This window comes from Haliotis rubra, unplaced genomic scaffold (genome assembly GCF_003918875.1).
Source record: "Haliotis rubra isolate DU_JTF1 unplaced genomic scaffold, ASM391887v1 Scf851, whole genome shotgun sequence".
NCBI classification, from domain to species: Eukaryota; Metazoa; Mollusca; class Gastropoda; order Lepetellida; family Haliotidae; genus Haliotis; species Haliotis rubra.
In genome coordinates, this window is record NW_025767581.1 from 254,912 (window position 1) to 274,831 (window position 19,920).

At 40.4% G+C, this 19,920-nt stretch overlaps 1 protein-coding gene across 3 annotated transcripts in view; it reads right to left on the bottom strand.

The window, feature by feature from the left end:
* Window positions 1–1,352: 1,352 nt before the first annotated feature.
* Window positions 1,353–19,920, bottom strand: part of LOC124262745 (CD9 antigen-like) — a 72,476-nt gene continuing 53,908 nt past the window's right edge. Inside the window, exons 3-8 of one of the 3 annotated variants that reach the window (XM_046697293.1) lie at window positions 18,712–18,786; window positions 17,833–17,928; window positions 6,088–6,177; window positions 4,992–5,075; window positions 4,230–4,282; window positions 1,353–3,810 (exon numbers count right to left, since the gene is read on the bottom strand). In XM_046697293.1, coding sequence (XP_046553249.1) covers window positions 3,804–3,810; window positions 4,230–4,282; window positions 4,992–5,075; window positions 6,088–6,177; window positions 17,833–17,928; window positions 18,712–18,786 — 405 coding nt within the window. In that variant the 3' untranslated portion in view covers window positions 1,353–3,803. Of the gene's footprint in view, window positions 3,811–4,229; window positions 4,283–4,991; window positions 5,076–6,087; window positions 6,178–8,195; window positions 10,857–12,688; window positions 12,742–13,667; window positions 13,752–14,244; window positions 14,335–17,832; window positions 17,929–18,711; window positions 18,787–19,920 lie in introns of those variants that run through there. The other 2 variants (XM_046697294.1, XM_046697292.1) reach the window with 2 other exon arrangements.

The following is a 19,920-nucleotide window of genomic DNA, read 5'->3' on the forward strand; positions in this document are numbered from 1 at the left end:
TGTTTGTGGTGTCTGTTTTCACTTTCACAAGAGAAAATTCGGATCGGCTTAAAAGTAGGTCATTGTCTAAATAGGTTAATGAGACTCATGTTTCGGTTGGTTCTCGTTTAATTTTGAAATTCCCATGGAACCGCGTTGTAAGGACTAAAATATGTCGTTAACGCACTTGAGATATCCAACATGTGCAGTCAACACATTTGACACCCGTAACAAAGATTCAGTGTCAGATGTATGATGAATAAAAAGTGACAAGCAGGAGCTTACCCATTAAATAAATTCTCTGTTTTTTAAATTTGCATTTTCTAGATATATCTCTAGTGTGCACACACGTTGACAAAAGGATTATTTTCAAATGGACAACTTTAATCTATTACACAATAGATGAGTAATTATATGCAATGCGCTTTCCTAATTTCTTTAATACAATTTTCTATAAACTTCATGTTACACACCATGGAGAGCTAAGTGTTGGTTACATGTGATCATACATTACACCACTGTTGCTGGAAATGTTATGTTTACTATGCAATCAGAATTTGCCGACTGAACCCGGCTGACACAAGCTTTGTAACCCCCGACGTCATCAGGTGGCACATGCTCACGATACGGTCTGAATGGTACTGTTTGTACTGCAGGTTATGATTTTGACGGAGATTGTAATGGCTTCGTCGCTGTTACATATGTTCGCAGATATCGTTTAGTGGTGTATTTGTTGTACGATCATTCCAGAATCTCGTTGTTGTATGAAAGACAAATTCTTGTCGAAGACATTTCCACGTTCCTTGCACATCTGTTGACCGTCTGAGAACGTGATGAGGATATGGCCAACTTGTTTTACAGTGTTTTTTCTTTGTATAGTGTTTACCACTTCACTCAGCAATATTCCGGACATATGGCAGCGGTCTGTAATTAATCGAGTCCAGACCAGACAATCCAGTGATTGTCATGAGTATCAATCTACGCAATTGGGAACCGATGACATGTGTCCACCAAGTCAGTGAGCCTGACCACCCGATCCCGTTAGTCGCCTGTTGTGACCTTAAATGTAGAATGGTCGCTTCTTACGACAAGCATGGATTGTTGTTTTACAGACACGTCTTGTTTCGCCAGGTGTTCTACAGCACGATGTCGAACGTTCACAGGAAAAGCAGTCTACCATCTGTCTACGGAATAGTATGAGTGAGTCAGTTTAGTTTTACGCCGCTTTTAGCAATATTCCAGCAATATCACAGCGGGGGACACCAGAAATGGCCTTCACACATTGTGCCCATGTGGGGAATCGAACCCGGGTCTTCGGCACGGAATGGTATGAACACGAATGATCAAAATAAATAAATAAATAGCATACCACACCATGTGAAAGATATTTTATTAGAAATACATCGCATTTTGACAAGTTCAAAATATGTTCACAATTCACATCTTGTAGATGTTTCAGACAGTATATGCGCACAAAGCTCTTTCTCAAGAGATAGGAAACTTCCAATGACTGATATATATACACATTCAGTTCTGATTCCTTGATTATTGCCAGACAATACAAAGTCACTGTGATTAACATAATTTCATGAACTATTTAATGCGTGTAGCGAACCAGTCCGCATCAGTTTTGATTATATGTCGACCTAACGAAAACCACAACAGGAAACTTTGGTCTCTAGCGTGATATCTAAAATAGGTACGACAGGAAAAACAGAAATTGTCGGCAAGCTTTGATTCATATATCAAGATCCAATTCTAAAATAATAACAGTTTTATGAACGTATTACATAATAATAAAATATTATTGTTGATACATAATTTGATATTGCACCAGATACATATATAGACAACAACCAGCTGTAGCCCTGGTATTAAATGCAGATTTTGTAGTACCTGTCAAATTGTCCATCGTGACTGTCTTCATACAATACAGAGATGAATGATGACAAAGATGACACATTCATAATAAATGCTGCTGAGGCAGGTTTGACGATAGGTGGATTATATGTATTATATTCTACAGGATGGTAAAGATGGCAACAGACGTGCTGCAACATTTGACTGGTGAACAAAAATATGCCCCTACTTTTTTCAATCGGGTTCTTTCCTTTGAAATGCAATGTACAGGGAAGACACAAAATATATACCATATATATAGAGAGTTATTACAGTTGACGAATTGGAATATGGGAAACATCGTATAAATTGGAAAATGTATCACTGAAATATAGCTAAGCTGTTACGGTGAAGCGTTATTTTGGTTCCTGGTTATGAGAAAGTGACCTAAATGCATTCAGGGGTTTGCGGATTCTGAGCTGTTCATATATGATGGCGGCATCAGTTAATGTACAAGAATAAAATGAAACAGTTTCTCGTGTTCTGCAGCATGACAATATTCTCCATCAATCATACATATGCTAAGCCTTCACACTGCCAAACCACCGCCACACCTCATCGCGTCGATTTCAGGTGTATATTTTACCTTGATGAGTCATAAAGTCACGTGGTGTAACATGCCGTACCAGAAAACATAAAACACAAGTAAATGCAACTACAACTGTAAAACAAAAAGCATTTGGCTTTGTTAAGTATAGTTTTTAAAACCATTCACTAACAATAAATTGAGAATCGCATAGGACAATTATCTTAAAATATCAATTGTTTGTAAAGAAAATTTGTCTGTAATACTAAAAACATAACATCAGTTGTCCACCCCTAAGCATTGTCTAATCCCATATGCACTACACACTCTGTACACAACAATAAACACAAACAAACAACATGCTGCCTTCCATTACAAAATTGTTTCGTCTCTGTAATCATTTCTGAACCCCACATGGGCACAATGTGTGAAGCCCTTTTCTGGTGTCCCCCGCCGTGATATTGCTGGAATATTGCTAAAAGCGGCGTAAAACCATACTTACACACTCATTTTAGAAAATCCTACCTACTCCCAAGATTAATTTTGTGCAACGACAGAGAAATCTTCACAAGAAGCCAACTCGAGTTATGTCCCTTACTAATGGTCCTTTAGCAAACCATTCATATCAAAATATTTCATTGTCCATTTGTTCAACCAAATCAGATGTGAGATATATTGTTCGGTTCGCGATATAGAATACTTTGGCAAATACACGATCATAGCTGAGTATGCTGTGATCTTTTAGTTCAAAATCCTATTCCAATTCAGCCTACAATCATTCATCTCCCGACGTAAACAAAAATGTCACTTAGCTGACGACCTATTATGAAGAAGCATGCGAATAATTCACATTTTAAATCAGTTGATGTAGATATAGAATAAAGAAAATAAGTATATCTATATGAATATACCGACAAGTTACGGGATGATAAAATATATAAAATAATTTCTTTAGGCATGCTTGGATACATGTGAAACGTACAACAGGACACTGACAACCACAAAGGTCAAGGTCAAGGTCACTTCCAGGTTACTGATGTCATCAGTGAAGCAATTCATATATAAAGAAATCGGTTGTTCTGATACAGAAACTAAAATTAACAATCATATACAGATACATTTCCTTATTGAAGCATACGTGAACGATATCGCACATTTAGAGTAGTCGTCTTAATATTGATTTCACTCAGATGCCTGGAATCTCAAACAACAAAACAAAACCTCCTTTGTAAAACACTTACAAGCAACATTAAGTCATATAGTAGTTCTCATAAAGATCGTTTAGGCCCTGAATCAATTTCCAACGTGTTCTGGTTTATCTGTAACTAATTCCTTCTATGGCTGAACCAGGCACTCAACATTGAAAAGTAACCCTTTGTTCGCCACATCAGCAGGATGCTCAAGCACTGAAATATAAAAAAGGTCGAATCTTACAAACATCATGTTTTCATGGAATTATTTTCATAGCCTATTATCAAGGAAATACTATACTCATGCCAATAATGGTTGTCACCCCCTTCAATTGTTTTAATTGGAGAGGGGTGTGGGGTGGGGTGTGAGGTGTGGGGGTTAGGGTGGGAGGGGGTGACAACCATTATTGGCATGAGTATATATAAGTGACATGACATGTCATGACAGATCAAAGCCTTGATACTTAACAATGGACGTCAAGTTGAGAAAGTAATCGGACATATAGACGAAAGACCGTGCTTCTGTTCAGAATATACTGTATTCAGTTTGCCCAGTCATATAAAAACGGTGAGAATTGTTTATTATCAAGAATAAACCGGTTATCACAAACATAATATTCTTGTTGTTGACTTACTTCACGTCTCTGATGGCGCAACACAACACCATGGAGAAGATCATTCCCAAAATCTGAAAACGAACATGAAGATAATATAAAATATTTCCATTCAAAGGTAAATAGGGGCGGTGGGTCAGCCTAGTGGTTAAATCGTTCACTCGTCACGCCAAAGACCCGGGTTTGATTCATTACCTGGTTAGAATGTTTGAAGCCAGATTCTGGTGAATTCTGTAAAACTGCTGGAACATTGCTAAACGCCGAATAAAACCATACTCACTCACTCACTCACTCACTCACAGGCGAATGGGACTTCCAGCGTTTCACAACAGTTTATACTTCACATCAAACCACGCTTCACTCTGTACCCAGGCCCTGGGCATGACAAGCTATTGTTCGAACCACTATACGAGGATAATACGACTCCACTACCCCTAACATATTGGGGACACGGATATCGAATATGTCTTCGTATGTCACTCGTATGTTACAGCTGTTTCTCACAAACGCAATCATCAGGCTGATTAAAATCCTGATGATTTTCCTGAAACTTTCAATATGTCTTTACTTCCGGTAGATTACAAAATGGACGTCCGTATTTCCAAGGGACATAACCGCATATTCTTATTTGTTTTTACCTGGTCGGCAGCTTTAGAGGCGCGATCGAAAAAGTTCCAGCTCAGAATAAAAGACAATTTGGCCGCATTTATAGGATGAACTGCCGACAATTGAGAAATACTAGCAACATGCAAGCATAACGAGCTCTGTTGTATGTGCACCCACCATGATGAGAGCGACACCGATGGCAACTCCTGCAACAATGATAAGGTGAGACGACAGCTGCTTGAAAAGTTCGTCAACGCAGGGCTGAAAATACAATATATCTGATTAAAACATGCCAGAAAATTCCTAATACACCATAGCAACAGAGAACCAATTAATTCGAATATATCAATAAAAAGTGTCGTATGATGACCTGTACATTATTCGAGGTGCGTTAGGTCAGCATGTAACTAGTCCGACACAGAATCTAGTGGCCGACAGCGAGAGCAACTGGTCACGCCACCGAGGAATGGTGCACGTACTCTAACATGTCATAGCTAACATTTGATGCATTATCTATACACAAAGAGCTAAATTAAGCACCCCCTGTATTTTTGCAATGATAGGTTTTCAACACGTACATAAAACTTCTCGTGGTGACTGACTGACTGACTGAGTTTGGTTTTACGCCGCTTTCAGCAATATTCGAGCAATATCACGGCGGGAGACACCAGAAATGGGCTTCACTCATTGTACCCATGTGGGGATTCGAACCCGAGTCTTCGGCGTGACGAGCCAACGCTTTAACCACTAGGTTACCCCACCGCCCCCTTCTCGTGGTAACCACGATGGAATGACATGAGTGTTTCTCACCCGTATGATTCTTCGACTCATCAAAAAACGACAACATGACTGGAATCCATGTTGATTATATAATGATAATTGCTCATTTCATTAAAAACCCCACTGATTTCCATACAAAACCATGTCTCTACAAGTATGGCCCTGGAATGTTTAATGTTGAATTAATTGGTGAATGTGAACATTCATTTCAAAATGTCATTTGGCGTGTCTTACACGATTCAAGGTCAATACCGAGTGTAACCTCCACTGTATGACAGCCATCACTCTCCTCCTCATACCCCCTTTCAGCCTCTTGATCCGATGAAACGGCAGTCTACGCCATTTCTCGTGTAAAGCAGCTTCCAACTGGACCAGATTCTGTACAGGAGGATCCCTTCGTTGCACACGACGACCGATATGTCAGGGGGTGCTTAACTAAGTTCTGTGTGTATATGATCTCCACATGATCCTTTCTGAGTATCTCTCAACTTACCCTCTTGTAGTTTTGTGGTTTGCAGGTACTGGGAATTCCAACATCGACGGGATAATCTCCAGATCCTGTTTTGGATCCACAGCACTCAAGCTGAAAAGATTACATGACTGACTGAGTTTGGTTTTACGCCGCTTTTAGCAATATTCCAGCAACATCACGGCGGGGAACACCAGAAATGGGCTTCACACATTGCACCCATGTGGGGATTCGAACCCGGGTCTTCGGCATGACGAGCCAACGCTTTAACCACTAGGCTACCCCACCGCCCCGAAAAGATTACATGAACGAAAATGTAATGCTTCGTAGTATGTTTGCCTTTTCAAATATATACTACCCATCAAAAGTTTAGACTCGCTTAAATCAATCACTATAACTTATGTATGTACATATGGTTACAACGAAGATGAATTTCTCCACTTAGGGGAAACATCTGCAAACCTTATGCAGATTAATTGCACGAGGATCATACATCAAATTGCTGAAAAGCATGTGTAAATATCGTGTATGTAAACAGCTGCGTTTTGGTGTAAAGTTTTGATAAATAAATCGCCATTTCTCATCGAGTTTCATCATTTATTGAACACATGACAATAAAATTTTCAACGTCACGAATTTGTTTTACAAAACATCAGCTCATGTGTAAACAGTACTTTTAAACTGTACGGATTATTTTACAAAATCTAGTTCAGAACAGTTGACTGAAGTAAGTGGCTACATTTACACTAGTGATTCTAAACTTTTGATGGGGAGTATATATTAGTTTTATCTTTATCACGTCAAACAACCAGACATTTGGTCAACCGGTTCATGATGAAGGGCGATGGTTGATTGCACTTTAAACACATTATCACTGTAGCACATAATAGGGCCTGGCTGACACAATAAGGTGGTTCATATTTATAACTGGTGCAATACGTCACGCCTTTGTGTTCCAACGACAGAGAATCGGCTTAGTTCACAAACTATTTGTAGTTAGCTCTGACATGCCAACGGTACTGAGGGCCTATTTCAACTATCGCATATAATCGTGATAAACTATGTGAAACGTGTCGCAGACTCTACTAAAACAAGTGTAGTTTTACTGTTTCATTAAGCCTAACATGAAGCTGTGGTCAGACTAACTGACTTGGTTGGCACGTCATCGTATCCCAAGTACGTAGATCGATGCTCATGATGTCAATCACTGGACCGTCTCGACCAGACTCGATTGTGTCCAGACCGCAGTCATATAGTTGGAAAACTGAGTGCGGCGTTAAATAAAAAACAAAACAAACAAAGCGGTGTCCTGTGTATTGGAATGTACATATCCGGTCTGTGTTTTGTGAATGAGTTGTGTGAGCTGGATGCATCGCCGCTGTCAGCAGTATTCCAGTGATATGGGTGAGTGAGGGAGTAAGGTTTGGCGCCGCTTTTAGCAATATTCCAGCAATATGAGGACGGGGGACACCAACAATGGGCTTAACACACTGTACCCATGTGGGGAATCGAACCCGGTATGCAGCGCGACGAGCGAACGCTTTAACCACTGGGCTACTCCGTCGCCCCAGGATTAAAAGGGACGGACGTAAAAACATAAAACAGTTCGGATAACACAGTGAGAAAGTTCGGCGAAACCCAAGAGCACGTGTGTGATGCCAACAGTGAGTTTGGTTTTACGCCGCTTTTAGCAATATTCCAGCAATATCACGGCGGGGGACACCAGAAATGGGCTTCACACAATGTACCCATGTGAGGAATCGAACCCGGATCTTCAGCATGACGAGCGAACGCTTTAACCACAAGGCCACCCCACCGCCCCGTGATGCTAACAGACCAAACTGGGATCCCGATACACCACACCGACAACGGACGCAACTTTACACAGAATGCATTACATCGCCTTCGACTTAATCCTCTTAATCTTGAAGGCAAGCTCCATAAGACGTTTACTTCCAGTGCCCAAAACAATTTTTCTTGTTGTGTGGGTACAAGTTCATCGGTAACAGCCGGGCACAAAATGCTTCGTAAGTTGTATCCATCCAGGGTGTTGAAAGTGGACAGCAAACACAATCTTCTGTCCAGGGAATGTTCGCAAGACGGATAAGTAAACGAATAAAGAACAAACCAAGTCATTTGAGAGATATTTTAATAGAAAACATGGCATATTGACAAGCTGAAAATATCTTTAAAATTCACAACACCTTGTTCAGACAGCGCATGCGCACAAAGCGCTTGTTCAGAAGACACGTACTACAGATAACCAACATATACACATTGTTGTTGGGAGACAGTTTTAATTGATTTCTAAATTATTGCCAAAACTTACCAATTATACGCAAGTGAACATTATTTCCGTCAAAACTTATATGCCAGCCCATTGGGTGATTTATCATAACCAACACAAGGAAATGACACCATGGTATGTCGATTTTTTAAAAGAAAGTTTCAAAAGTCAGTGTCTACACTGTAGTCTAAAATAGTGACGAAACCAAAACACAAAAAGAAAAATTAGTTTAAAATCGTAATTTACATCTAACTTCAAATGGTGATACGATTTCGTCGACTTAAGATAAGATTCTTTCGGATATTTGTCTTCAACACATAATTGGATATTGCACACTAGACACTGCGCCGCTGCAGGAAAACTAGATGTTGGCGACAACATTGGGTACTGACATAGAGATGTTTGTAGTACCTGCCGAAATTACAGTTTTACTGTCTATCTAGGATACAAATAGTGATAGAATGATACAAAGATGATACAACGGTTATAGGATGTTTAGACAGGTCTCAGGGTAGGTGGATTATATTGTTTCGCACACGATGAAAACATTGGCAAAATGAATGCAAAATACATCGCTGTAATTTCTAAAACCCTAGCAGTAACCTTTGAAACAAAACATACCCGGATGTCACTGAAGGTTAAATCGAAATAATACAATTGATAAGAGTGCAATAAGGAATTCGATTTCAATTAAAATACGTATAGACCGTAGTAAGGCAACCAGTTACCGCTCAATAAATTAATTTTGTTCCGGTGATGGGATTTTGTCGTGAATGCGTTCAATGGATTGCGGATTCTGAGCAATTCACACATGATAACGGCTTCAGTTAATGTATAAGAAAAGAATGAAACAGTTTGTTGTGTCCAGCAGCTTGACAATATTCTCCATGACTCACATGTATATCTTAAACCTCCACACTGAAAACCACCGCCAGACTCATCACGTCCATTGCAGGTGTATATTTCTCATTAACCAATGAGTCTTACAGTCACGTGGTACATGTAAAACCACACACACTAAAAAAAAGTGACGAACCACCCCAATATTCCGTATTTAAGTATAATATGAATCATAATATGAACTATGGGGGTGTTCCGTAACTTTTGTTGTTGAGTATATATGACGTGGTTGAGGATTGAACACACAGAAACTCTCCCCCTGTTGTTTAGTAGAAACTGTCAGTTGAAATACATCACAAATACAAGTATTAGATTTAGAAAAGGAGGAATTGACAACAATCCCACTGAATAATTTGTAAGCAATACCAATTGGTATTAAAAGATATTTTTGCTATCAGGTTTTTCAAATATAAAAAGATGTCCACCCAGCTGAGCCAAGACAAGTCTTATAAGCACAACAAACTCTGTACACAACAATATACAAGAACTAACAACATGCTGCCTTCCATTACAACGTTGTAATGGCCACTAGTCATTTCTAAAACCATATCGTCACTCTTCTGTTATCGTCTCTATGCCAATATCTAACATCCTTCAGTTCTGTAACTTCTCGGTCTGGGGTGTCACCATATCTTGAGGAAGCCAGTTCGAGTTATCTCCCTTTATCGACAACGTAAATCGAGCCTACTTCCCTGTCAGATCGTATACTGATTTGAGGTAATACACAGTGTTCACACGGTTGAATGACTTGAAATTGTTCATTTGTTCAACCACACCATACGTTTTTATCATTCCGTACCCTATGGAAAATATTCTTACGCGATCTTCGTTGTCCTACTGGGATGGGGTATGGAAATGAGCTTTTAGAAACGTATTAGACTTCAACCTACAAATAGTTACTGTAGGGTAGTTACTTATTTGAAAAGACACAACAAAGATCAAAGCTCCTTGTCTCGAAAAGTAAAACTGCCAAATAAAAGCATGAAAATATTAAATATTTTGATTTCAGTTAAAGATTTTGATACTAAATACAGAAAATTTACACAAGCGGGATGAATATATTGGCAAATGATGGGATAATAAATACAGGTAAAATTACTGTATAACGCATGCTGTGGTACATGTCAAAATGTACAATAACCCTTGACAAACAGGTCGAGGTCAAGGTCAAAACTAGATCATTGATGAGATGAGGTCAAAAAGATGTTCTTTTCCTGATCAAAATACCCCAAGCGATGGATGCTGAAGGATATATATATAGACGTACGTTGCTGCTGGCATAGGAACACTAACTTTACAATTTATATACACAGACACTTCCTTATTAAAAAATAATGGAACTACATATAATATGTCCAAAAGCAATCATCTTCTTCTGACTACACTGAAATGCCCGGAATCTCAAACAACAAAACAAAACCTCCTTTGTAAAACACTTACAAGCATAACTAGTTGATCTAACAGTTCTCTTAAGAGCGATTAGGACCTAAATCACTTTCCAGAGTGTTTAGGTTCGTTATCTTAACTAATTCATTCTATGACAGAACCAAGCACTCAAAATAGAAAAGTAACTCTTTATTCTCCCCAGCTGATCGATGCTCACGCACTGAAAAGGAGAAATGATATTTTAGAATAGTGTCTTAAAATATTGTCTGACATTCTGTGAAGGTAACTTAAATGTCAGTAATGTATGTTGGAGTGATTCTGTTCTGAACAATTGACTGACTGACTGAGTTTGGTTTTACCCCGCTTTTAGCAATATTCCAGCAACATCACGGCGGGAAACACCAGAAATGGGCTTCACACATTGTACCCATGTGGGGATTCGAACCCGGGTCTTCGGCGTGACGAGCCAACGCTTTAACCATTAGGCTACCCCACCGCCCCTCTGAACAACTGAAGTCACTAATAAGGCATACGACTTTATGGATAATAACATCTTGTTTATTGCACAGAGGGGGTGTTTCGGTGTAGATTCTTACACCATTTCAAGCATTTTCATCTTGAAAATGGTGTATGAATCTACAGAGTCGCGCAAAAAAATATTCGGACACTTGACGTCATTTCCATAGACTTACATGTTATTTTAGTGTAGCATAAATAATTTTCATGAAGTGAGTTTAGGATCGATCTTTGCCAAATTTGACAGGCAAATCTGAAATCATCTCTGCCCTGCGACCATTATTTCAGTTCAATTCACCGACCACTATTTAACTAATGACATCACATTTATCAACTTACGTATGGTTCCACAATGCACAATATTAATCCCACAGGCCGCCATGTTAAAGTAGTTCACGACACTGTACATATGTTGATTAAATTGTTGCCCTTCGATAAATAAGCAACGGAAAATTAAACAGAAATGATGTGATTGTATACTACCCATCAAAGGTTTAGACTCACTAGTGTAAATGTGGCAACTTACTTCAGTCAACTGTTCTAAACTTGATTTGCAAAATATTCCATTCAGTTTAAAGGTACTGTTTACACATGAACTAATGTATTGTAAAACAAATTCGTAACGTTGAAAAGATTATTGTCATGAGTTCAGTGAATGATGAAAATCAGTGAAAATTGGCGAATTCTTAACAAAACTTTACATCAAAACGCAGCTGTTCACATGAACGATATTTACACATGCTCTTTAGCAATTTGATGCATGATCCTCATACAATTCATCTGCATAAAGCTTGCAGTTGGTTCCCCCAATTTAGTGGCAAAATTCATCTTCGATGTAACCATATATATATACATAACATATAGTGAGTGCTTTAGGTGAGTCTAAACTTTTGATGGGTAGTATAGGTAAAATGATTCCCCACAAATGTGCATTTGACTTGGATCTTACGAAAATTAAATTCAAGAAAATTATTTATGCTACACCAAATTGACATGTAAGTCCATATAAATTACGTCAAGTGTCCGAATACTATTTGCACGACTCTGTACATCGAAACGCTTTATGAAATAGACAAGACGTTGTTATGCATAAAGTCGTATGATTTATTAATTTCACTAACTTCAGGAATGCCGATCAAACAATTAATGGAAGTCACGCTGAGAAATAATCAGATATTTCTTTAAAATGGAAACTCAGGGGTGGAAATAACCCATTGCCCGACGTCCGAGTCCAGTGTTTTTTTTCTGTCGGGCAAGTAAATTTGTATATCACACTGTACCGGTGTCCAGTTGACTTTCCAATGTTAATTATGTTGTTTATTTAAAAAATCAACAAGAAAACGGCCGGTATAGTGGAAAAATTATCAGGGCAAGTGATTTTACATGTGCCACTGTACCGGAGTACACTAGCAATTTTAAAGTTATTTCCACCCCTGATAATACTTCTAAACTGATCAAAAAAGAGACTAGAACACATATTCACATTATTATCAAAATCATATTATTTCTTTTGTAATATTCTGGTTGTTGACTTACTTTACGTCTCTGATGGCGCAACACAATACCATCGAGAAGATCATTCCCAAAATCTGAAAACGAACATGAAGATATTAGCAAGTATTTCCAGTCACAGGTGAATGAATATAAAGGAACTTTAATCGCTTTAGGTCACCAATTCGGTCATTTTGATGTAACACAATTCCAGAAATCGTGTCATCACAATGAGGGAAGTCAACACAAAGTGATGCACATCTCAGATATTTCTCAGTCCAAGAGTACACGGCTGACAAACCTGGAGACATAATCCGAACATCCGAAACCACAATTACAGGCTCCTGCTGTCCCCAAGGGACGCAACTCTGCGCAGCGAATAAGACCTTTAGGCCACCGTGTTACCTCTTCATTACAACAATTGAATGAGTAAGTATAGTTTTACGCCGCTTTTAGCAATATTACAGCAATATCACGGCGGGGAACACCAGACATGTGCTTCACTCATTGTACCAATGTGGAGAATCGAACCCGAATATTCGGCGTGACGAGGGAACGCTTTAACCACTAGGCTAAACTATCACTACAACGAACCAGCACTTTACTGACTGACTGAGTTTAGTTTTACGCCGCTTTTAGCAATATTACAGCAATATCACGGCGGGGAACACCAGACATGTGCTTCACTCATTGTACCAATGTGGAGAATCGAACCCGAATATTCGGCGTGACGAGGGAACGCTTTAACCACTAGGCTAAACTATCACTACAACGAACCAGCACTTTAACAAAAGGGGTAGGACAGTTTCCCCATATTCGCATATCAAACAGGAACAAATGGTTAAAGACCCATAAAGAACATATTCTCCAGCCTGAAATTATTGTATATTTATACGCAAGTTTTAAAGGCCGTTTAGATCGAGTTTGAGTACTACTGATGAAGTATTACTTCGGTATTAGGCTACTATAACCGGTCAGAGAAAAACGGTAGAAAAATGGCCAACGTCTGTGACTCTCCACCCACCATGATTAGAGCAACGCCGATAGCAACTCCAGCAACTATGATGAGGTGAGACGACAACTTGGAGAACAGTTCATCAACGCAGGGCTGAAAGTTACAAGTAATATCATTGTAAATGATAAAATTGTAAACTTACAAAAACATAACAATATCATTATATGAGCAAAAAATTTATGAAAATATGATATTTGTTTTGAAACATTACAATATTGCAGTTATATTATCAGTACGTGGTTTATTGATAGGACTGACTACCAAATTTGAGAAGATAGGGGGACGCGTTCCAGGGATTATATCGGAAGAAACTGATTGTCCACGAGAAAACGTTTAAACTGTTGAAGAGAAAGGAGCAGGTATGCAAAAGACGTACACAAATTGTAGCTCATCATTGTTTTAGTGTTTAAATTATCTGAGCAGTATCTGTAAAAATGTCCAATTCCCAAACAAAATCCAAAATGTAAGAATAATCCAGAACAAGGTGGGCTGAGACAGGGAGAGCATCTTGCAGCACCTTTATCATTGTTTCAGTAATCCTACTGGTCGCTAGCTGTAACCATGGTAACCACTGAACACGACTTACCCGTTGGTAATTCTCTGTTTTGCATGAAGGTGGGATTTGGCCTGTGATGGGATAATCATCAGCTCCCTGTGAGGACCCACAGCAGTCCAGCTGATAACAGTGAGAAAAGGAGTGAGCACTGCTTAGAGAAGATTTAGTCATTTTAATATCTACATACATGGGACTCTTGATATTATTCCATATATTCTGGAGGTTCAGGCCGCCTCTGACCGAGGTCACGCTAATAACGATGGCCGCTTTGTATTGCTGTAAGCAACGGTGCCTGTCTGACGGATTGGCCCACCGGTATCCATTCATCAACCAACACAACCTCGTGAATGTAGAAACTTTACATACCGAGAGATTAGGAAGGACAATTCATGGTACATGTCAGAATAAGACCGTATAACGCAGATAAGTAAATTTCACCATATGTTAGTCTATCGTCTTAATGCTAGGGGTGAAACGGTACGCTCCTACCACGGTACGGTAAGTATTGTGTACAGGGCCTTCGGTTCGGTCCGGTATATGAGACCGCCTCCGTGGTGTAGTGGTTAGAGCGTCCGCCCGGGTTCGATCCCCGACCGCGTCATACCAAAAGACGTTAAAATATGGTACTTGTTGGTCCCTGCCTGGCGCTCGGCATTAATGGGTACAACAAGGACTGGTCGGCTCGGAGTCAGTATAATGTGTCTGAGTGGGGTATTCATGCTTCATTGCGGCATGGTATCTCAGTGGGCTAGCACTATAAAAAAACAGCTTAAGTCTGGGCTAGTACAAGCAGCCGCACATACACACACACGCGCATGCACGTCGTCATATGAGCGAAATATTCTCAAGCACGACGTTAAACCCAATTTCACCTCACCTCACCGGTATATGAGATATGATCACAATGCAGAAAAGAAAAGAACTGCATAGATTTTGACAAAATAATTCGATTTCTAGACATTTTAGAAAAAAATTATAAAGTTAATAAAATGACTACAAAATCCGAAAATACAGATTTTTGGATTGCATTACGGTATACCGAACCGAAGGCAAAATATCCCGGTTCTACTAATACCTCACTATATCGTTTCACCCCTACATAATAAAGGCAGGTTCGGGCTTACATGTAGTGAGCTTACGGTCGGATATATGTAGACATGTTGAAACATACGATGACCATAACATCTTATTAAATGCAACAATATACGTTAATCATACAGCAATGATACATCTGCTTATAATATAGCCTTTAGACAAAAATACTCACTGTAAGTGTCAACATGACATCCTTCAACACGTGAAGCGCTTCATCAGTTCCCAGAATTCTTACTGTGACCTTTCACCATAACTTTCCAAAACCGAAAACGTAACTGACGGCACTTTCGTAGGCTAGCAAATAAAAACGAACATGCTTCGCGCTTCCGGTGAGAGACGGCCTTGGCCTCGTTTTCGATTTCCTCATGAATATTGATGAGAAATATCAAGAGTCCCTTGTCTGATTAGCATCTTTAACATGAAAGAAATGCTACATGCTAAATGCGTAAGGTAATGTTGCTGAAAGGAGAAACAACGCTCAAGCCTGTTATAAATCATGCCTGGTGAAGATAAACGTGGTCGACAGCATGAGCGCCATCAGTGTTGTACAAGACTACACAAACAGCATGGGTGACAGGGGCGGATACAGCATTTTTAGAAAGGGGGGTTGCATACTATTGAGAAAAGGGAGGGTGCACATTTCATTTTCACCCGAGTTTCAATGGTTATCAAAAAAAAATTCAGAACAAAAAGGGGGGGTGCGCACCCCTGCACCCCCCTTCTGGATCCGCCTATGGGTTAGTGTATGAGTTGGGTTCCAAGCCTGGCTGAACAGTATTTGTGTTTACATGTAATTGATTCGCGTTCACCTCATGCAGGAAAAACAACTAATAGAAACAGGTCTTATTTGTATATGAGTGAGTGAGTGAGTTTGGTTTTACGCCGCTTTTAGCAATATTCCAGCAATATCACGGCGGGGGACACCAGAAATGGGCTTAACACATTGTACCCATGTGGGGAATCGAACCAGGGTCTTCGGCGTGACGAGCGAACGCCTTAACCACTCGGCTACCCCACCGCCCCTATTTGTATATGAGGGCGTAAGGTATATAACCGTGTCTGGACAAGTTTGGTTGTTGTTTAACGCTGCACTCAGCAATATTCCAACTATATGGCCCAGTGGTCTGTAAATAATCTAGTTTGGACCAGACAATCTAGTGATCAACAACATGAGCATCGACCTACGCAATTGGGATGCAATGACATGTGTCAACCAAGTCATTGAGCCGGACCAACGCTCTCGTTTTTCGCCTCTTACGACAAGCATGGGTTACTAAAAAACATTTCTAACCCGGACCTGCATTGGTCGTCTGGACAAGGCACCTCAGTGACTGGCATCATGATCTTGATCTACCCACTTGGCGTATGATGACATACATCAACCAAGCCAGCGCACCTGATCACCAGATCCCGCTTGTCGCCCTTTCGAGAAGCATGGATTGACATTTGCTGATGACCAGTTCTCACTCGGCAGGATTGTGCTGACAATCCTCGAAGTATAATCAAGGAGAATCTAGGAATCACACCATTGATAATGTTTGACCACCTTCTATCGTATTTGGTGATTGTAAGATATTAAGGTATTCCAATACTGTTCCTAAGCCACGAACATAGTTCCGGCCATTTCGTGTGGATATAAATCTATTAGAACTTATAAATTCCAAACTGCTTTTTCTTCAAAACAGTCTACACACATTGAATTCCATTGTCAGTCTTAACCTGTAATTATTCGTTGTTTATTCGAAGTTGATTGGGTCATTTGGGCATAAAATATATCCACATGCGGCTCGTACATGTTAAGACCAACACATGGTGGGAAATATTAACACACAAGTGAGTTAGTGAGAGAGTGAGTTTGAGCGCTGCTTGAACAGTACTTTAGTGGTATGGGCTTCACACATGGTATCCATTTGGGGAATCGAACACAGAACTTCAGTGTGAGGAGCGGACACTTCAACCATTAGGCTAACACACACACACACACACACACACACACACACACACACACACACACACACACACACACACACACACGTCAGCTGATTATGTGAAGAAAGCCCGACATATTGCAGGTTCACCACCATGGTGGAGCAAACAATCACGTGTATAGTGCTAACACGACTAGAACAATAATATGGGTGAAGAGTTGTCCGAAACCACGAGTGAGTGACTGATGGAGTATGGTTATACGCCTCTTTTAGCAATATTCCAGCAATATCACGGCGGGGAACACCAAGAATGGGTTTCACACATTGAGTTATTTCTGGGTGTGCCAGTTTGGTGGAACAAAATCCAAAGTGATGACAGTGTGTAAAACGTTCACCACTTCGGGGAATCCCATTTATCGTAATTTGGGCCATGGTTCTGATTTCAAAACGTTTTCAAAATTTGTCTGTTGTTGAACAAGAAGTCCAATGATTGACATCATAATCGGATACGCCGAACCAAGTCAGTGAGTCTGGACACAGGTAGGGGCAAAAGAAGGACAATTCCACCACTGACATTACAATAGCGAAAACCTACCTCTTTCTGTATCTTGTCCATTGCATCCTTGGCCTCCTGTCGATTCCCGTAATCATTCACTGACTCTTGGAGGAAGTCGCCAACCACGCCTTTGATCTACACAAACAACACAATAATAATAACAACAAATACATGGTATGGCCACCGCTTTGACCAGTTGCCAGCATCAATACTCGTTGGACTCTGAAGTGATACATCAAGCCGTGACAATAGGAGGATAGCGGGAGGTCCAGCTGGTATGGTCACCGCTTTGACCTTCGGCGTGACGAGCAATGCTTTAACCACTAGGCTACCCCACCGCCCCAAAACTCGGTGGAAGGACAGCACCCTTTCCTTATGTTCAATGAATATTGTTATAATGTTTCCCGTTACATCAGGTAAACGATTATCGTAACACTAGGCACATTGAACTAGGCACATTGAGGCAGTGTGAACAGCTAGATCTAACGTCCTTCCGGCGAGAAGAAACGCTATGTCATGAGACTGTACCACTGCCCTCGCCTAAATTGTGAGAGTAAGTGCGTTTAGTTTTACGCCGCTTTTACCAATATTACATCAATATCACGGCGGAGGACACCAGAAATTAGCTTCGCACATTGTACCCATGTGGGGAATCGAACCCCGGGTCTTCGGCGTCACGATCGAACGCTTTAACCACCGGGCTATCCCACAATCCCAGAATTGTGGGAAGATCATGCTTGCAATAGGTTTGCACTCCACAGGAGTAAATGATAAGAAAATGAGGGTGCATATCTCAGTTCTTTCACGGAGCAATCCAGTAACTATCTATATGATCATGCCTGACAACGGGATCCATACAGTCAGCTCTAACAACAAGCATAGGATCCCTCCCGGGATGATGGCAAATATAAGACTTACACTGTCCTTCTGAACCACACAGTAGATGCCAGCGCCGAGGAGAACACAGAAGATGATGAACAAACTGATGAAGAACTGAAATGGAAAGCATCATCATGTGAGGAGTGAGGAAGGTTTTACACAAGTTTCACCAATATTCCGTCAATATTACGGTGGGGGACTTAACACATTTTACTCATGAAGGGGATCGAACCAGGGCCTTTGGCCTGACAAGCAAACACCTTAAACGATGGACAACCACACAGACCATCATTTAAGCCGGTACATGTGTTAAGTATTCAACAGCATTCCAATAATGCAGCGAGGAAAAGCCGGAATCAGCTTCACACATTTCACTCGTGGGGAATGAGTGAGTGAGTTTAGTTTTACGCCGCTTTTAGCAATATTCCAGCAATATTACGGCGGGGGACACCAGAAAGGAGCATCACACATTTGTACCCATGAGGGGAGTCGAACCTGTTCTTCAGCGAGACAAGCGAACGCTTTAACCACTGTTCTACCCCAACGCCCTCACTCGTGGGTATCAACTCTGGCCATGAACCTCAAGGAGCCACCCCTCATCCAAGGCGTCCTTACTGCCTATCATATTTAGGCTGTAAATATTGAGTGAGTAAATCTGAAACGTCTCGACGGTGCAACAGGATAGCACGACAGAAGCTCATCGGGACTGAGTAAGTGACATTGATATATTTTATTAAAGAACAAGAGTCTTCTATATAGCGTGAATAATCCGTAATCATTTGAAAGATTCTGATGTTCTTTAAGTGAGTGAGTCAGTTTAGTTTTACGCTGCACTCAGCAATATTCCAGCTATATGGCGACAGTCTGTAAATAATCGAGTCTGGACCAGACAATCCAGTGATTAACAGCATGAGCATCGATCTGCGCAATTGGGAACCGATGACATGTGTCAACCAAGTCAGCGAGCCTGACCACCCGATCCCGTTAGTCGCCTCTTACGACAAGCATAGTCGCCTTTTGTGGCAAGCATGGGTTGCTGAAGACCAATTCTACCCCGGATGTTCACGGGTCTGATGTTCTTTAAACCTCTTTTGCGTAGCATATATTAATCAGTATCAATGTATTATTGGTTATTGTTTAACGCCACACACGTTCGCGTTTGGCCTGGACAAACCAATGGTTGACATTATTCTACAACATTGTGGTACGATGACATACAATGACCAAAGGTCACCGACGACAACCCGG